At 44.1% G+C, this 14,527-nt stretch overlaps 1 protein-coding gene across 15 annotated transcripts in view; it reads left to right on the forward strand.

Moving 5' to 3' along the window:
- SRCIN1 (SRC kinase signaling inhibitor 1) overlaps positions 1–14,527 on the forward strand; it is a 712,759-nt gene that overhangs the window by 414,316 nt on the left and 283,916 nt on the right. For 12 of the 15 annotated variants that reach the window (XM_089690024.1, XM_089690017.1, XM_089690015.1 and 9 more), the window contains one exon: positions 13,531–13,554. The exons of the other annotated variants lie outside the window; for them this stretch is intronic. In XM_089690024.1, the coding sequence (XP_089546150.1) occupies positions 13,531–13,554 (24 nt within the window). The remainder of the gene's footprint in view (positions 1–13,530; positions 13,555–14,527) is intronic. 15 annotated transcript variants of the gene reach the window in all.

Consider the following 14,527-nt stretch of genomic DNA (forward strand, 5'->3'; position numbering starts at 1 on the left):
TCTTGCAGCCATTGAGAAATACGGTGAGAGCTGTGATTGGTCACAGCTTGTCACATGATACAAGGCTGTTGTGCATAGCCTTGCACCGTGTGATCTCTGTGATCATTCACATTTCACAAGTAAGCAAAGATGTCAGGAAGTGCACAGGCTAAAATGGTGGGCGCCGTTTATGAACTGCAACCCGCCCCTGCACTGCTCCTGTCTAGCCGTTTATATACATGGGCTGGACGGGAAGTGGTTAATAGGTCATAATGAGAGAGTCAGCTGGAGGATTGTATACTGTGGTGGTACAAGGAGAGAAGCTGGAGGAAGACCACAGAGGGTGTACACAAGTCTGTCCACATGTTGATCGCATAGTGACCTATTAATGAGGTCATAAAGTGAGACACCAGAGGAAGCAAGAAGAAATCTCTCCGTATAGCAGCATACTATCAGTAGATGGGTTCCAACTATGCAATGCATTGCGTCATAGTACTGTAGTCAACAGACATGCTACCAGCACATCTTTTTGCAGAATTTGTGAAGAAGTGAGGACTCTCATAACAGTTGAGACAAGCAGAAACTAACTGAATGTGGTTCTAAAGGCAGAAGGTTGTTTACCTTAATATGTTCTGGGTGCAGCTCCCCCCCTTAAACTTTCTTAAGCTCCATCTGGATCCAGTGATGTGCATGAGAGTTGCTGCTCTCCTGGATCTCTCTCTCTCCTCATTGACTCACACAGCCATCGGCTCCTGCTGCTGTCAATGACAGCCACTGAGCCAATTAGGAGAGAGCAGGGAGCCGGGCTGAGCCCAAGAGACTTGCTATTGAGGGCACTTGGCTGGGGGGAGGAACCAGGACCGCCAGCAGGGGACCTAAAAAGAAGAGGATCAGAGCTGCTCTGTGCAGAATCACTGCACAGAGCAGGTAAATATAACATGTTTGTTATTTAAAAAAAAAATTACAACCCTTTAGAACAGGGGTCCTCAAACTACGGCCCGCAGGCCACATGCGGCCCGCCGAGGCCATTTATCCGGCCCGCCGGCAGGGGCGGGACAGGAAGGGACACTAAGTACAGGGGCGGGCAGGAGGCTGCTGTACCTTACCTGGCTCCGGTCCCAGTCCCACGACGATCCAGTCCAGGAAGTGCTGCTCCTTCATTCACTCCGGCCACTCCCTCACTCCTGCCGCTCGGCTCCGCCTCCTCACCAGTGATTGGGCGCCAGAACTGTAGCTCAGGAAAGGCACACAGGCGGCCAATCACCTGCGAGGAGGCGGAGCCGAGTGGCCCCGCGAACATCGAGTGAGAGAGAGGCCGGAGTGAAGTAGGACAGTTGACAGGTAAGTGTGCCGTGCTGATGGTGCTGCTGCAACCAGGTATGCTGGCTGTAGTAGCACCTAGGCTGGAGCAGGGGTCAGCCAGTTACGTGTCATTGGTGTCAGTGGGAGGAATAGTGCCCCATCATTGGTGTCACTGATACTAATGATGGGGCATTATTCCTCCCACTGACACCAATGATGGGGCACTATTCCTCCACTGACACTAATGATGGGACACTATTCCTCCCCCCACTGACACCAACGATGGGGCACTATTCCACCCTCCACTGACACCAACGATGGGGCACTATTCCTCCCTCACACTGACTCCAATGATGGGGCACTATTCCTCCCCCCCACTGACACCAACGATGGGGCAGTATTCCACCCCCCACTGACACCAACGATGGGGCACTATTCCACCCCCCACTGACACCAAAGATGGAACACTATTCCTTCCCCCACTGACATCAATGATGGGACACTATCCCCCCCACTGACACCAACGATGGAACACTATTCCTCCCACTGACACCAATGTTGGGACACTATCCCCCCCCACTGACACTAATGAGGGGACACTATTCCCCTCCACTGACACAATGACGTACTATTCCTCCCACTGACACCAAAGATAGGGCACTATTCTTCCCACTGACACCAGTGATGGGACACTATTCCTCCCAATGACACCAATGATGGGGCACTATTCCCTCCCACTGACACTAATGACGTACTATTCCTCCCACTGACACCAGTGACGGAGCATTATTCCCCCCCACTGACACCAGTGAAGTACTATTCCTCCCACTGACACCAAAGATGGGGCACTATTCTTCTCACTTGCACCAATGATGGGGCACTATTCTTCCCACTGACACCAATGATGGGACACTATTCCTCCCACTGATACCAATGTTGGGACACTATCCCCTTCCCCCACTGACACCAATGCCGGGACACTATTCCCCCCCCCCTCCCCACACTGACACCAACAATGGGGCACTATTCCTCCCCCCACTGACACCAATAATGGGGCACTATTCCTCCCCCCACTGACACCAATAATGGGGCACTATTCCTCCCCCCACTGACACCAATAATGGGGCACTATTCCTCCCCCCACTGACACTAATGATGGGGCACTATTCCTCGAACTGACTCCAATGATGGGGTACTATTCCTCCCACTGATACCAATGATGGGGCACGATTCTTCCCACTGACACCAATGATGGGGCACTATTCCTCCCACTGACACCAATGATGGGGCACGTTTCTTTCCACTGACACCAATGATGGGGCACGTTTCTTCCCTCTGACACCAATGATGGGGCACTATTCCTCCCACTGACACTAATAATGGGGCACGATTCTTCCCACTGACACCAATGATGGGGCACTATTCCTCCCACTGACACCAATGATGGGGCACTATTCCTCCCACTGACACTAATGATGGGGCACGATTCTTCCCACTGACACTAATGATGGGGCACGATTCTTCCCACTGACACCAATGATGGGGCACTATTCCACCCACTGACACCAATGATGGGGCACTATTTCGCTCCATAAGACACACTTGGGGGGAAATGTCTGTGCGTCTTATGAAGCCCAGTATTCCGGCCGCCGTTGTATGTCCGCAGTCTCTGGTCATCTCCTATACTGTATCCGCATTTGTTCATAGTTTTGTTTTTTTTTAAACTATAGTCCGGCCCTCCAACGGTCTGTAGGACAGTGAACTGGCCCCCTGTTTAAAAAGTTTGAGGACCCCTGCTTTAGAAGCACTTGAAGTACAGAAGGGCAGAGAGACAAGACATAAAAGTGGGGGTAAAGTAGAGCATTCAAAAACCTGCTGCTTCTCTTCAAACCTCTGTCAACACGATGCCAAGCAGAATTCAAAGGAAATAGCTCATCCTCAACATCCTTTGCCACTCTATCTCGTGACAATCTCATGACCTTGCCATAAAAAAGCCACAGGAACCCCCACCTCTGAATGGTGGAGCAGGTAGAGTATTACAGCTAGTATATGCATATTCATTGCAGGATTGTGGGCCTTGTGACCTGCAACAGTGCAATGACCAGGCATAGCTGTAACACTAAATTACTGCTGTTGGAAGGAGGCCCTTAGAGCACTGGGGACCATGGATAATTGCCCACTTGTCCCCCTTCTTCCAGGATATCTATTTACCTTATCTATCTGGCTACCCATCTATTGTTCAGTTTGTCCTAACCTAAACCATATTCTGTAGATAGTCATTTGATAATTTGCGTTGGCCCTTATGCAGATGATCAAAGACAACTACGTATGATACTTACTCCTCAGCATCCTCTTCATAATGACTTCTCCACACTGTGATATGCTTGCGTTTTTTCCAGTTGTTTCTATGTGATAGTTCAGGAAGAGATGATCACAGAGTTTACTTATTGACATAATGTTATTTACTGCTCAGCTTGGCATATACTCAATGCCAAATACTTTAAGTGGCTGGTAATCACAAGACCTGCTGCCACTGGCATTTATTTGGGAAATTGTGTTTGAATTGAGTAATTACACTCAGTCTCTCTAAAATTGGTCTACTTATAATTTGATTATGGGTAGATGCTGATAGGCATGACCTTTGGCTTTTTGTAGGTTTTGGGCAATCCAATGATGAGAGTCTCTGGAGGAGTACACAAATTAAGTCACATTTAGGGCCCTTTCACACTGATCCATTGAAAAAATGCAGTAAATACGCACGTGCATTTTTATGGTTTTGGTGCATGCTTATGCGATTTTGGTGCATTTTCTGGTTGTCTGACTCCAATCATACACTTGTGAAACATGGACATGGTGTGCTCTTTAAACCTACACCAAAGATGCAGCATGCAGGACTTTTAAAAATGCACTGCACCCACAGTGCATTGGTGTAAAGAGTTATAAAAGATTTAAAGGGAAATATGTTTCATGCATTTTTGTTCTGCTTTTTTTGTTTACAAACTTTTCTTGAAAAAAGTAGTGAAATAGGTACAAAATTCAGCATACAATGGATACATCCAAAATAGTTCATCAAATGAATAGTGATAGATCTGTTGCATCAAATGAGCCATATATACAGGATACAAAAAGAAAACAAATTCTAAACATATAAAAATTAACAATAAGGCACTTTCAAAGCACATTAGAGAGATTAAAACAGACCTTCAGCCTCCCAAGTACAATCCTGCCTCTCCACCCCCTCCTCTCGTACTCTGCAGGAATAGGGATTTTTTTTTTTTCTTTTGTTTATTTCTTTTTTTTTTTTTAATAGATTGTCCACCCTGCCTCCCTTTGCACATCATTTGCCTTTAGACGAATGATGTGCCTACTGCCCGCTGTGCCTCCCAGGGTATGTACGTCACATACCCCAGGAGACATAGCCTTTCATTGAGGAAAAGAGGAAGGGGTGGGCCTGTCAACACATCATCAGGAGGCGTACACCGTCTGAACCCAGAACAGCCAGCAGCCACTAACTTGGCTGAACTGCTGTAATACTGACACTCAGTGGCTGAATATCTCCTTCCCATGGGAACTCTGCCATACTGAAGTTTCTATCTGCCAAACCCAGCTCTGATGAAGAAGGGAGCACCCTTCGAAACGCGTTAGCCTTCATTCCCCTCCCCTTTTTGATTTACCTGTAACCCTGTTTGGATTATGGTTACTAATGCCTGTTATACAATCATTTTGTGAGTATATTTCCTTATTAATAAAATTAGTCACTATTTATTGAGGTAATGCGCAAGGTTTGTGCGCTCTTTCTTTCATCTTCCTCTACAGTTTTATTAGGCTTCCCCAGCTTCATGATAGAGCTGCACAACCTCTGATCACCAGTGGATGAATATACAACACGCTGCTTGTCACTAACGCCTGTTTGATCTGAGTCCTTGAGCGCAGGAGATAATGGATCTCTGAGAGACAAAAGCACTGCAGATTCCTGATGATACTTAAAAGCTTGTAAATCTAATTTCCCAAGGATTTACCATCGTACATGAAAAGTTTACTTTTGGTGGTGTGAGACTTTGGGGGTGTGACTTGTCAGTCGGCCATATTCTTTTTTACCTTTAGTTTAGAGTTTAACAATGTTTAGCCCTTAGCACTATTAAAAGTCAGGTATCTGCCTTATTTGTTCTTTTTCAATGCTACTACTAATTCTTTAATTCGTACTTTCAAGGCATTGTGCATGTTGTTTCACCTGTGCAGCCCCCACTCAAGCTATTGGATTCAATTTTAGTCTTGTTGGTGTTACAGAAACCTCCTTTTGAGCCTATTTGGGACATCTAACATTGTTGTGCCATAAGGTGGTGTTTCCTGTAGCTATCACTTTGGCTAGAAGGAACTCTGAATTATCCGAATTATCCTGTAAGGAATCTCATTTGACCTTACAAAGGGATAAGGTTGTTTGAGATCAAGGCCCTCCTTTTTACCCAAAGTGGTCTCTGCTTTTCATCTTAATGAGGAGGTTGTGTTACCCTCCTTGTGTCCAGCTTCAGTTCATACTAAGCAGATTTCTCATTATTGTCCTGATGTTGTCACAACTGGATTTATCTTTCAGCCACTTTTTTAGGCAAATGGAGTTCCTATTTGGTATTCCACAAAGGCCTAAAAGCTTCTCCAGCCTCCAGTTCCACTCGTTCTAAGTGAATTGGAGATGGTGTGGACAAAGAGGACAACAAGGGCACACCAAGCCTAGTGCATTACCTCAAACACCATTCAATTAAACATAACTAAAGGTAATACTTTTTTCTTGTTTTGGACAGGATGGAGATGGATTAGAACATATTAGTTTTTGGTTGCTGTCTGTGTCCTCGTTCGGGAGATTCACCCTTTCTATTTGTCCTTTTTACAATTATAATTGAAAGTTAAAGAAAATCCAAAATTTTGGTTGTCCTTAGAAAAGTAATAGAGGGTATCTCTTCTGATGGGGCAATAGTTCTGGTGAATTAGGGGGCCCTAAGGGGTTCCCTTAGTTTGCAGGGAGTTTCTTACACTTCCTGTTTTGGCTATGGGACAGGAAGTGAAGGTAAATCTTCCTAATAGGTTACAGATGGCAAAAAAAACTGACAGGGGTTACAACCCTCCACTATTCTATCCAATTGAAACAAAGTTTTGCCTATAGTTAAAAAGTATGTAGAAATATTTAAAAAGGCCTTGTGACTGTAAACTTGTAATGTATCCTAGACCACAATCCCTTGCCAGCTCCAGAACCTGGATACACAATATGGAAGATCTTGACAACACTGCACGGCAAATGCAAGAGCTAACACGTTTCTGAGAAAGAGGGTATATCCCTCAAAACCCAGTAACTTACATTTTCCTGCAGTGTTGTTAAGGTCTTTCATATCAGGTATATAGGTCCTGGAGCTAGCAAGGGACTGTGGTCTAGGATACATTACAGGTTTATGGTCATAACGCTTTTGTATTTTAAACACCTTGTTTAAAATTAATAAATGGTGTTCAAAGGTAATGCGCTAGGCTGGTGTACCCTTGTTGTTTTGTCATTTAGAACTAAAGATCATCCCAATCTGAAAGGGGCTGCAAAGCTGAGAGTGAATTCAGGCACCAAGCTGAATGGATTTGTCATCAAGCTCTTTTATTTCAAGATAGTTTCTCCTGTCTTGCATCACTTGAGCGCTGTTGCAGTGTTTCTTTTACTCATTTTTGAAGTTGTTGTGCAGGAATATGAGTTACGAGATAAAGTGTCTATTTTTTCTCTTTAAAGCTCACCCAACTTGGGCAGTGAGTACTTCTTGGGCTTTTCAACATCAGGCATCTTTGAGTCAGATTTGTAAGGCTGCTACCTGGTCTTTTGTTCACATGTTTTCTATGTTTTCCAAGGTTAATGTGTCTAATTCCACAGATACTAGTTTTTGTTGAAAATTTCTGCAGCTAGCTGTTTAATAATAATAATAATAATAATAATAATAATAATAATAATTATTATTATACAGGATTTATATAGCGCCAACAGTTTGCTCAGTGCTTTACAATATAAAGGGAGACAATACAGCAACAATACAACAGCGATAGGAGGGCCCTGCTCCTTGGAGTTTACAATCTAGGAGGGAGGGGTTAGTGGTACAAAAGGTAATAACTGTGGGGGGATGAACTAGTAGAAAGAGTAGAAGATTCCATTATTAGCTGAGGGCAGGATAGGCTTCCCTAAAGAGATAGGTTTTCAGAGATCGCTTAAAAGTGAGCAGAGTAGGTGATAGTCTGATAAATTTGGGTAGAGAGTTCCAGAGGCTGGTGGAAGCTCTGGAGAAGTCCTGGAGACGAGCATGGGAGGAGGAGACAAGGGAGCTAGAGCGCAGGAGGTCGTGTGAGGAGCGGAGAGTACGGTTTGGGTGATATTTGGAGACAAGATTGCTGATGAAATTTGGGGCAGAGTTATAAATGGCTTTATATGTTATTGTTAATGTTTAGAATTTTATCCGTTGGGCAATGGGAAGCCAGTGGAGGAATTGGCAGAGAGAGGTGGCTGATACAAAACGGTTAGTAAGGTGGATGAGACTGGCAGCAGCATTCATGATAGACTGAAGAGGGGATAGCCTGCAATGAGGTAGGCCAATGAGGAGGGAGTTACAATAGTCAAGGCGAGATAAAACAAGGGAGTGAATACGTTGCTTAGTGGTTTCCGAGGTTAGGAATGGCTGTATCTTGGAGATGTTGCGGAGGTGAAGTCTACAAGATTTGGACAGTGATTGGATTTGGGGCTGAAAGGACAGATGGGAGTCTAGGGTTACACTTTGCACCCTGGCATGAGGGGAGGGATTGATGAATGTGTTATTGATTTTGATGGAGAAGTTAGGGGGGGGGGGGTATGGGCTGGAGGGAATACTAAGAGCTCAGTTTTGGAAAGATTGAGTTTGAGGAAGTGGAGTGACAACCATGCCGATATGTGGCTTAGTAGGTTAGTAATGCAAGAGGAAACTGAAGGGGTGAGGTGAGGGGTAGAAAGATAGATTTGCGTGTCATCAGCATAGAGATGGTACTTAAAGCCATGAGAGTTTATCTAGTGACTAAGGAGGAGGTGTAGATAGAGAAGAGTAGGGGCCCAAGGATGGAACCTTGAGGGACCCCTACAGAAAGAGGGAGTGAAGAGGAGGAGCCAGAGTTATAAATATCGCTGAAAGAGAGCTGCGATAGGTAGGAGGAGAACCAGGAGAGAGCAGAGTCTTGGAGGCCAAGAGAGTGGAGTTTTTTGAGGAGGAGGGGATGGTCAACCGTATCAAAAGCCGCAGAGAGGTCGAGTAGTAAGAATATGGAGTAGTGGCCATTGGTTTTAGCAGTTAGTAGATCATTAGTGAGTTTTAATAGGGCAGTTTCAGTGGAGTGTAGTGAGCGAAAGCCAGACTGTAAAGGGTCAAGAAGGTTGTTGTCAGTGAGGTAGGAGCTCAGGCGATTGTAGACTAGGCGTTCTAAGAGTTTAGAGGTAAATGGGAGCAGGGAGATGGGTCTTAAGTTGTTCAGTTTGGTGGGGTCCAGAGATGGCTTTTTAAGTATGGGAGTGATGTGTGCATGCTTTAGAGGGGAGGGGAAGGCACCGTTAGAGAGGGAGAGATTGAAGATGTGAGTGAGGGAGCATAGGACAGAAGAAGTGGGTGACCGTAGTAGTTCTGAGGGCACAGGATCCAGGGGGCAGGTAGTGAGACGGGCTTCTGAGAAAACCTTAGTGACCTCTTCAGGAGTAGCAAGGTCAAAGGAGGAAAGTGTTGAGGGAGGTTTAGTATAAGGTATGCTAAGTGGGATGGATGTCTGCGCAGTGGCGATGCCCCTACAAATTGCATCAATCTTGCTTTTGAAATGATTTGCAATCTCGTGAGTGAGGTGCTGGGTGGAGGTGAAGGTGGAGAAAGTAGAGAGTTAAAAGTAGAGAAGAGACAACGAGGACTCGATGATAAGCTATTGATGAGAGTGACAAAGTAGGCTTGTTTGACAGCATGGAGGGAGGAATTGTATGTTAAGAAAGCAGATTTATATAGGGTGAATGCTTGGTGAGATTTGGTTTTACGCCACAATCGCTCCAGTGCACGACTATGTTGTTTAACCAATTCAATACCGGGCAATTTTACACCTTCCTGCCCAGGCCAGTTTTCAGGTTTTTAGCGCTCCCACACTTTGAATGACAATTGCGCGGTCATACAACATTGTACCCAAACTAAAACTTTATCGTTTTCTTCACACAACTAGAGCTTTCTTTTGGTGGTATTTAATCGCCGCTGGGGTTTTTATTTTTTGCTAAATTAACAAAAAAAGACCAAAAATTTTGAAAAAAACACACGTTTTTCTTTGTTTCTGTTATAAAACTTTGCAGATAAATAATTGTTCTTCATAAATTTACGAGATGTATTCTGCTACATGTCTTTGGTGAAAATAACCCAAATTAGGATGTATTTTTTAGTTTGTAGGAAAGTTAAAGAGTTCACAAACTATGGTATAGATCTGAATATTGATCAATCCTGAAGTACTGACAGCCAATCTAATTTCTTGAGGTCCCAGAATGTCAGAACAGTACAGATATCCCCCAAATGACCCCATTTTGCAAAGTAGACAGTCCGACGTACTTCATAAGAGGCATGGCGAGTTTTTTGAAGTTGTATTTTTTTGTCATAATTTTTCGGAAAATTAAAAAAATTTGTTTCACTATTTTTTTTTTTTTACATATTGTCACCAGTGCAGTACAGCATCATCATATAACTGGCATGGCACTGATCAGGGACACTGACTGGTGACAGTATGAAAAAAAAATATATATATATATTTTTTTATTTTTTATTAATTTTTTTTTCTTTTTTTTAAGAATTGTTTTTCATATTTCACTATGACCAAAGTAGTACAATGTTACCATAGTAACATTGTACTACTTTGGGGAAGTGATCGGTATTTTTTTTTTTTTTTTTTTTTTACACAATTTGCTTATAGCAAATAATTACTTTGCTATAAGCAAGCATTCACCTGAATGACATTGATTCATTCAGGGTTTTTTTTTTTTGTGCTTAGCTGTGATTTGGCCACAGCTAATCACATGATATGTGCATGTGATTAGCTGTGACCATTCACAGCTAGACACTAGTATACAATGGATGGCAGGAATGAAGCCATCCATTGTATACTGTCATGTGACCTGCTGTGATTGGTCACAGCAGGTCACATGGTACCGGCAACGGGGACCGGTACTCAGATCTGTCATCGGCCGTGTCCAAGGTACACGGCCGGTGACAGATCGTGCCGCTGCGCGGCTCTGCAGGAGCGAGATCTGCGCATGTGCGGGAGGACGCCATATGGCGTCCACCCGGAACGCTGATGACATTTGCCGGCCGCCATTCGGCCATAGGGCGGGCGGCAAATGGTTAAGATTTCTGGTGTCGTCAGTCTGCCAAAGTTGTAATGGTCGGGGCCTGATGCTTCGTGTTGTTAGAGGAGCAAGTGAGTCTAGTGTGGATGAAAGCAAACTGTTGTAGACAGTAGTGGCCAGGTGAGGGCAGGACAGGGGAGAGATTCTGTCATAGAGGTGGTCAGTTGCAGGGTTCAAGTTGTGAAGGTTTCTGCGGGTAATTGTTTGCTGCTTGGAGGGATAAGTGTTTGAAGATGAGGACATTGTGAAGGTGATGAGATTGGGATCAGAGAGAGGAAAAGGGGTGTTTGTGAGGTTGTAGGGAGTGCAAAGATGGGAGAAAACAAGGTCTAATGTATTCCTATCAGAGTGAGTGGAGGACTGTATACATTGTGCTAATGCAAAATATGAGGTTAGGTTGAAGAGTTGGGATGTAGCCGGGTTGTTTACAGTAATGGGGATGTTAAAATCTCCAAGAATTATAGTGGGTAGTTCAGAAGAGAGAAAGTAGGGTAGCCAGGTGGAAAAATCATCAAGAAAGCACGACACCGGTCCAGGAGGCCGATAGATCATTGCAATCCTCAGAGAAATGGGAGAAAACAGCCGGATGCAGTGAGTCTCGAAAGAAGAGAAACATAGAGAGGGAGGGTTAGGGAGGACATTAAAAGTGCTCAGTGGGGATAGAAGCAAACCAACTCCACCACCTTTCCAACCACTGGGTCTGGATGAGTGGGTCCAGAGAAGGCCTCCATAGGAAAGTGCTGCGGCAGAAGAAGAATCTGCTGCTTGAAGCCAAGTTTCTGTAATTGCTAGTAGGTTAAGGGAGCGGGAGACAAAAGGTCATGGACAGAAGTGAGCTTATTACAGACAGAGTAGACATTCCAGAGTGCACATGAAAAAGAGAGGGTGATTTTTTGGAGCATGGGGATTGATATTGAATTGAGGGGATTGCGGCTATTCCTGGAGGAAAGAGGGTGGCTGGTGTGGGGGTGAAATACTGGAGGACCAGGGTTTGGGGTGATATCCTCAGAGGTTAGGAGAAGAAGAAGGGTGAGGAAAGTAACATGGGAGCGGTATGTACACGAGTGTAAATGCCTTCCAGTCCTGTTGTTTGGGTCAACAGGAAAGTGAAGTATCAGCAGGAGGTGATGAGAGCAGTAGTATGGAGATGGTAGCAGTAAGGGTGAGATGTGTAATCTTTGGGGTGGAGCAGAGGGGTAAGGAAAGGAGATTTTGGGAACTCAGGATAGTAATATGAAAAGGAGGAGTAGAGATGGCATATTTAAAGATAGGTGGAATGGGAATCAGACTTGTAGGAGATATTTCCCAGGGTGTTTGCTTGCAGTCCATCCAGCATGCAGTAGAGATCTTTGCTGTATCTTCCTGTAGCTTGAGTTATTCTGCTTTAGTTAAACTGCTGTGTTCAACTGCTGCTGCTTCGCACTCCAGCAAAAACCGCAGTCACGCACAAAACTGCACTCCATCTGTGACTGTGCCCCCCTATCTGTGACCTCCCCCCATGAGCTGATCTAAATTTATAGGGAGATGGTCAAATGAGTAACGCTTCTCCGCCCCAATTAAGAACTGATAAGGATCACATGAATGGGGGGATATTTCTCAAACACAGACCAGACACAAGCCAGAGTAATAAAAGAAGTGCAGCAAGAGGTGAGAATCTATCACCAAACAGACCAAAATGTATATGCTTTTTGTTCAGAGATAGCAGAAGTCTATGTGTTGTTGAAGTTACAGTTTAGAGAGGAGGTGAGAGCAGTAATTTACCTGTGAAAAAGCAGAGAAGCCATGATTAGGGTGCTGTGTTCAGCGCCCTTGTTTGTCCCTTGTTTCTTTTGTTGGGAATTTTTTTCTTTTGTTGGCCTGGTTAACCTGAATAGTTCTGTGTGCCCACTACTTTTGAAAGTCCCTATGTTGCTTAATATCAGAGCTGTGCCTCTTAATGAACAATACAGAAATTTGGATTTTTGTACTTGTCCATTGAAGCTCCCTCCCCTTATTGCAGTCTCTTTGGTGTGCTTGCTACAACTGTCAAGGTGTGAGATAGGCGCAGTAATAATGGGTAGGCCTTCAGTTTTTGCCTAGTGTCCATTTCTCCTGTAAGCTCCTGTTCTCCTGTATAGCCTTATGTTGCTCAATATCATCAGAGCTGTGTCCCTCAATGGACTCAGAGAAAAGGAAGTCATGGTAACAACAAAAGTCCCATTTTTAAAAAAAAAAATCACTGTAAATCTCTTTTCTCAGAGGCCTTTGAGGGACACTGTTCCCTCCCTGCGGTTGTATTCACTATTTGGACTGCTTGCCATAACTGAGCAGATGAGAGTTGGGAGGTGCTGTGACCTCAAGGGGGCTGGCTTTTAGTTTTACGTATGTCTCGTGTTAATTGTTCCTTTAGGTGCCAGTGTAGCCCTATGTTTAGTACTATTAGGATGTGTCCCTTAATGGACTAAGAGAAAAGGATTATACGGCGAATACAAAAATCCTATATTTGCCTAGTGGCCATTTTGTGAGTTTTACCATTATTCAGGCTGTTCGTTCCTTAGAAATTGAATGGTGGTGCTGCCTTGCCTTGAGAACAGATTTGTATTGCCACAACACATAAAAAGCAAGACTCCTTGCACAAACTCAGACTGGTTTCAGAATACCCCCAGAGTTTAAGACCTGGTTGCTCTGTAATATTAGCTTTGGTTTAAAAACTGTTCTTCATCGTGTTCAGTATGCAGAAAACGTACGCTCACCTTAATGCTGTAGTGGTATAGACAGGAGAGCAGGGGAGTCTTTGTACCATCAGCAGAAGTTATAGTAATTATTGCAGATGTGTAATATTTAAAATGTAATGTTTTCTTCTGCTTTTTTATCAGCAACCAAACTACTGGAGCTTTAAGGTCAGTATGTTTATTGTGGTGTTGCATGTGTGTTCTTTCCTTTGTATGTATTTTGTGTGAATTGTCTGTGGCTGTATACTAAGGTATGTTAACAGACCGCAATGAAGGGCAGCTCCTAGGCCCATGAAGTCAGGGACCCAGTCACTACTGCTTCTTTATTTTAGCATTTGAGATTTTACCCTCTGTTCTAAATAATAAGCCTAACTCCAGCCAAAATGTTTTCTTGTGTTATGAATAAACCAGGGAAATGTGATGTCTATGTTCCTATTGGAAAGAGTTTAACTCTTGTTCTGGCAGGACATAAGGATGGAAAATCCATCCAAATAGGACAAGGACTAGAACGTATACAAAACAACCCTAGATTTGTGAGTTACTTGTAAAATATGTCTCTTGGTGTACAGGACACAGGCATAGTCTTAGATGACTGCATTATAACGGCAGATGACTGAACACTGACAAAGTAGAGCTGTTAAGACCTCCATATAACCCCTCGCAGTCTCAGTAAACCCTTGTTTTTTTTTTATCAAGCAATACAAGGACAGACAGAGAGGAGGGTTCAATGTCCTGTACTGTACTTAAAAGAGAAGTATGGGTTACAGTTTTTTGCATAATCTGGATTCTGGTGAGCTGCTACTATGAAAAATGATTTTCCGCCCTCTGAAATGTACACCCTTTCTTCTGAAATCAAAGAAAATACATGTGGGAGGGGCTGAGGTCTCTCATGTAGCGTCATCCCGACATTGAAGTCTGTATCCACCCCCCTCTTATGACTGACATTGGCTCCTGACAGTTTGTTGGCTCCCGAAACTCATCTCTTCTCACACTCCCCCGTCCTCAACCCTCGCATCCAGGCTGAGCTCTCTCTGCCAAACTTTATCAGTTCTCTCTCTGCAGAGTGAAGCAGAGAAGAGGCTCAAGAACATTTCTTCATTCTTTTCTTGTACAGTACAGTCTCCTGGAGTTGCAATTCCCT

Source organism: Staurois parvus, unplaced genomic scaffold (assembly GCF_062004578.1).
Source record: "Staurois parvus isolate SC_StPar_1 unplaced genomic scaffold, SC_StPar_1.0 ptg000511l, whole genome shotgun sequence".
NCBI classification, from domain to species: Eukaryota; Metazoa; Chordata; class Amphibia; order Anura; family Ranidae; genus Staurois; species Staurois parvus.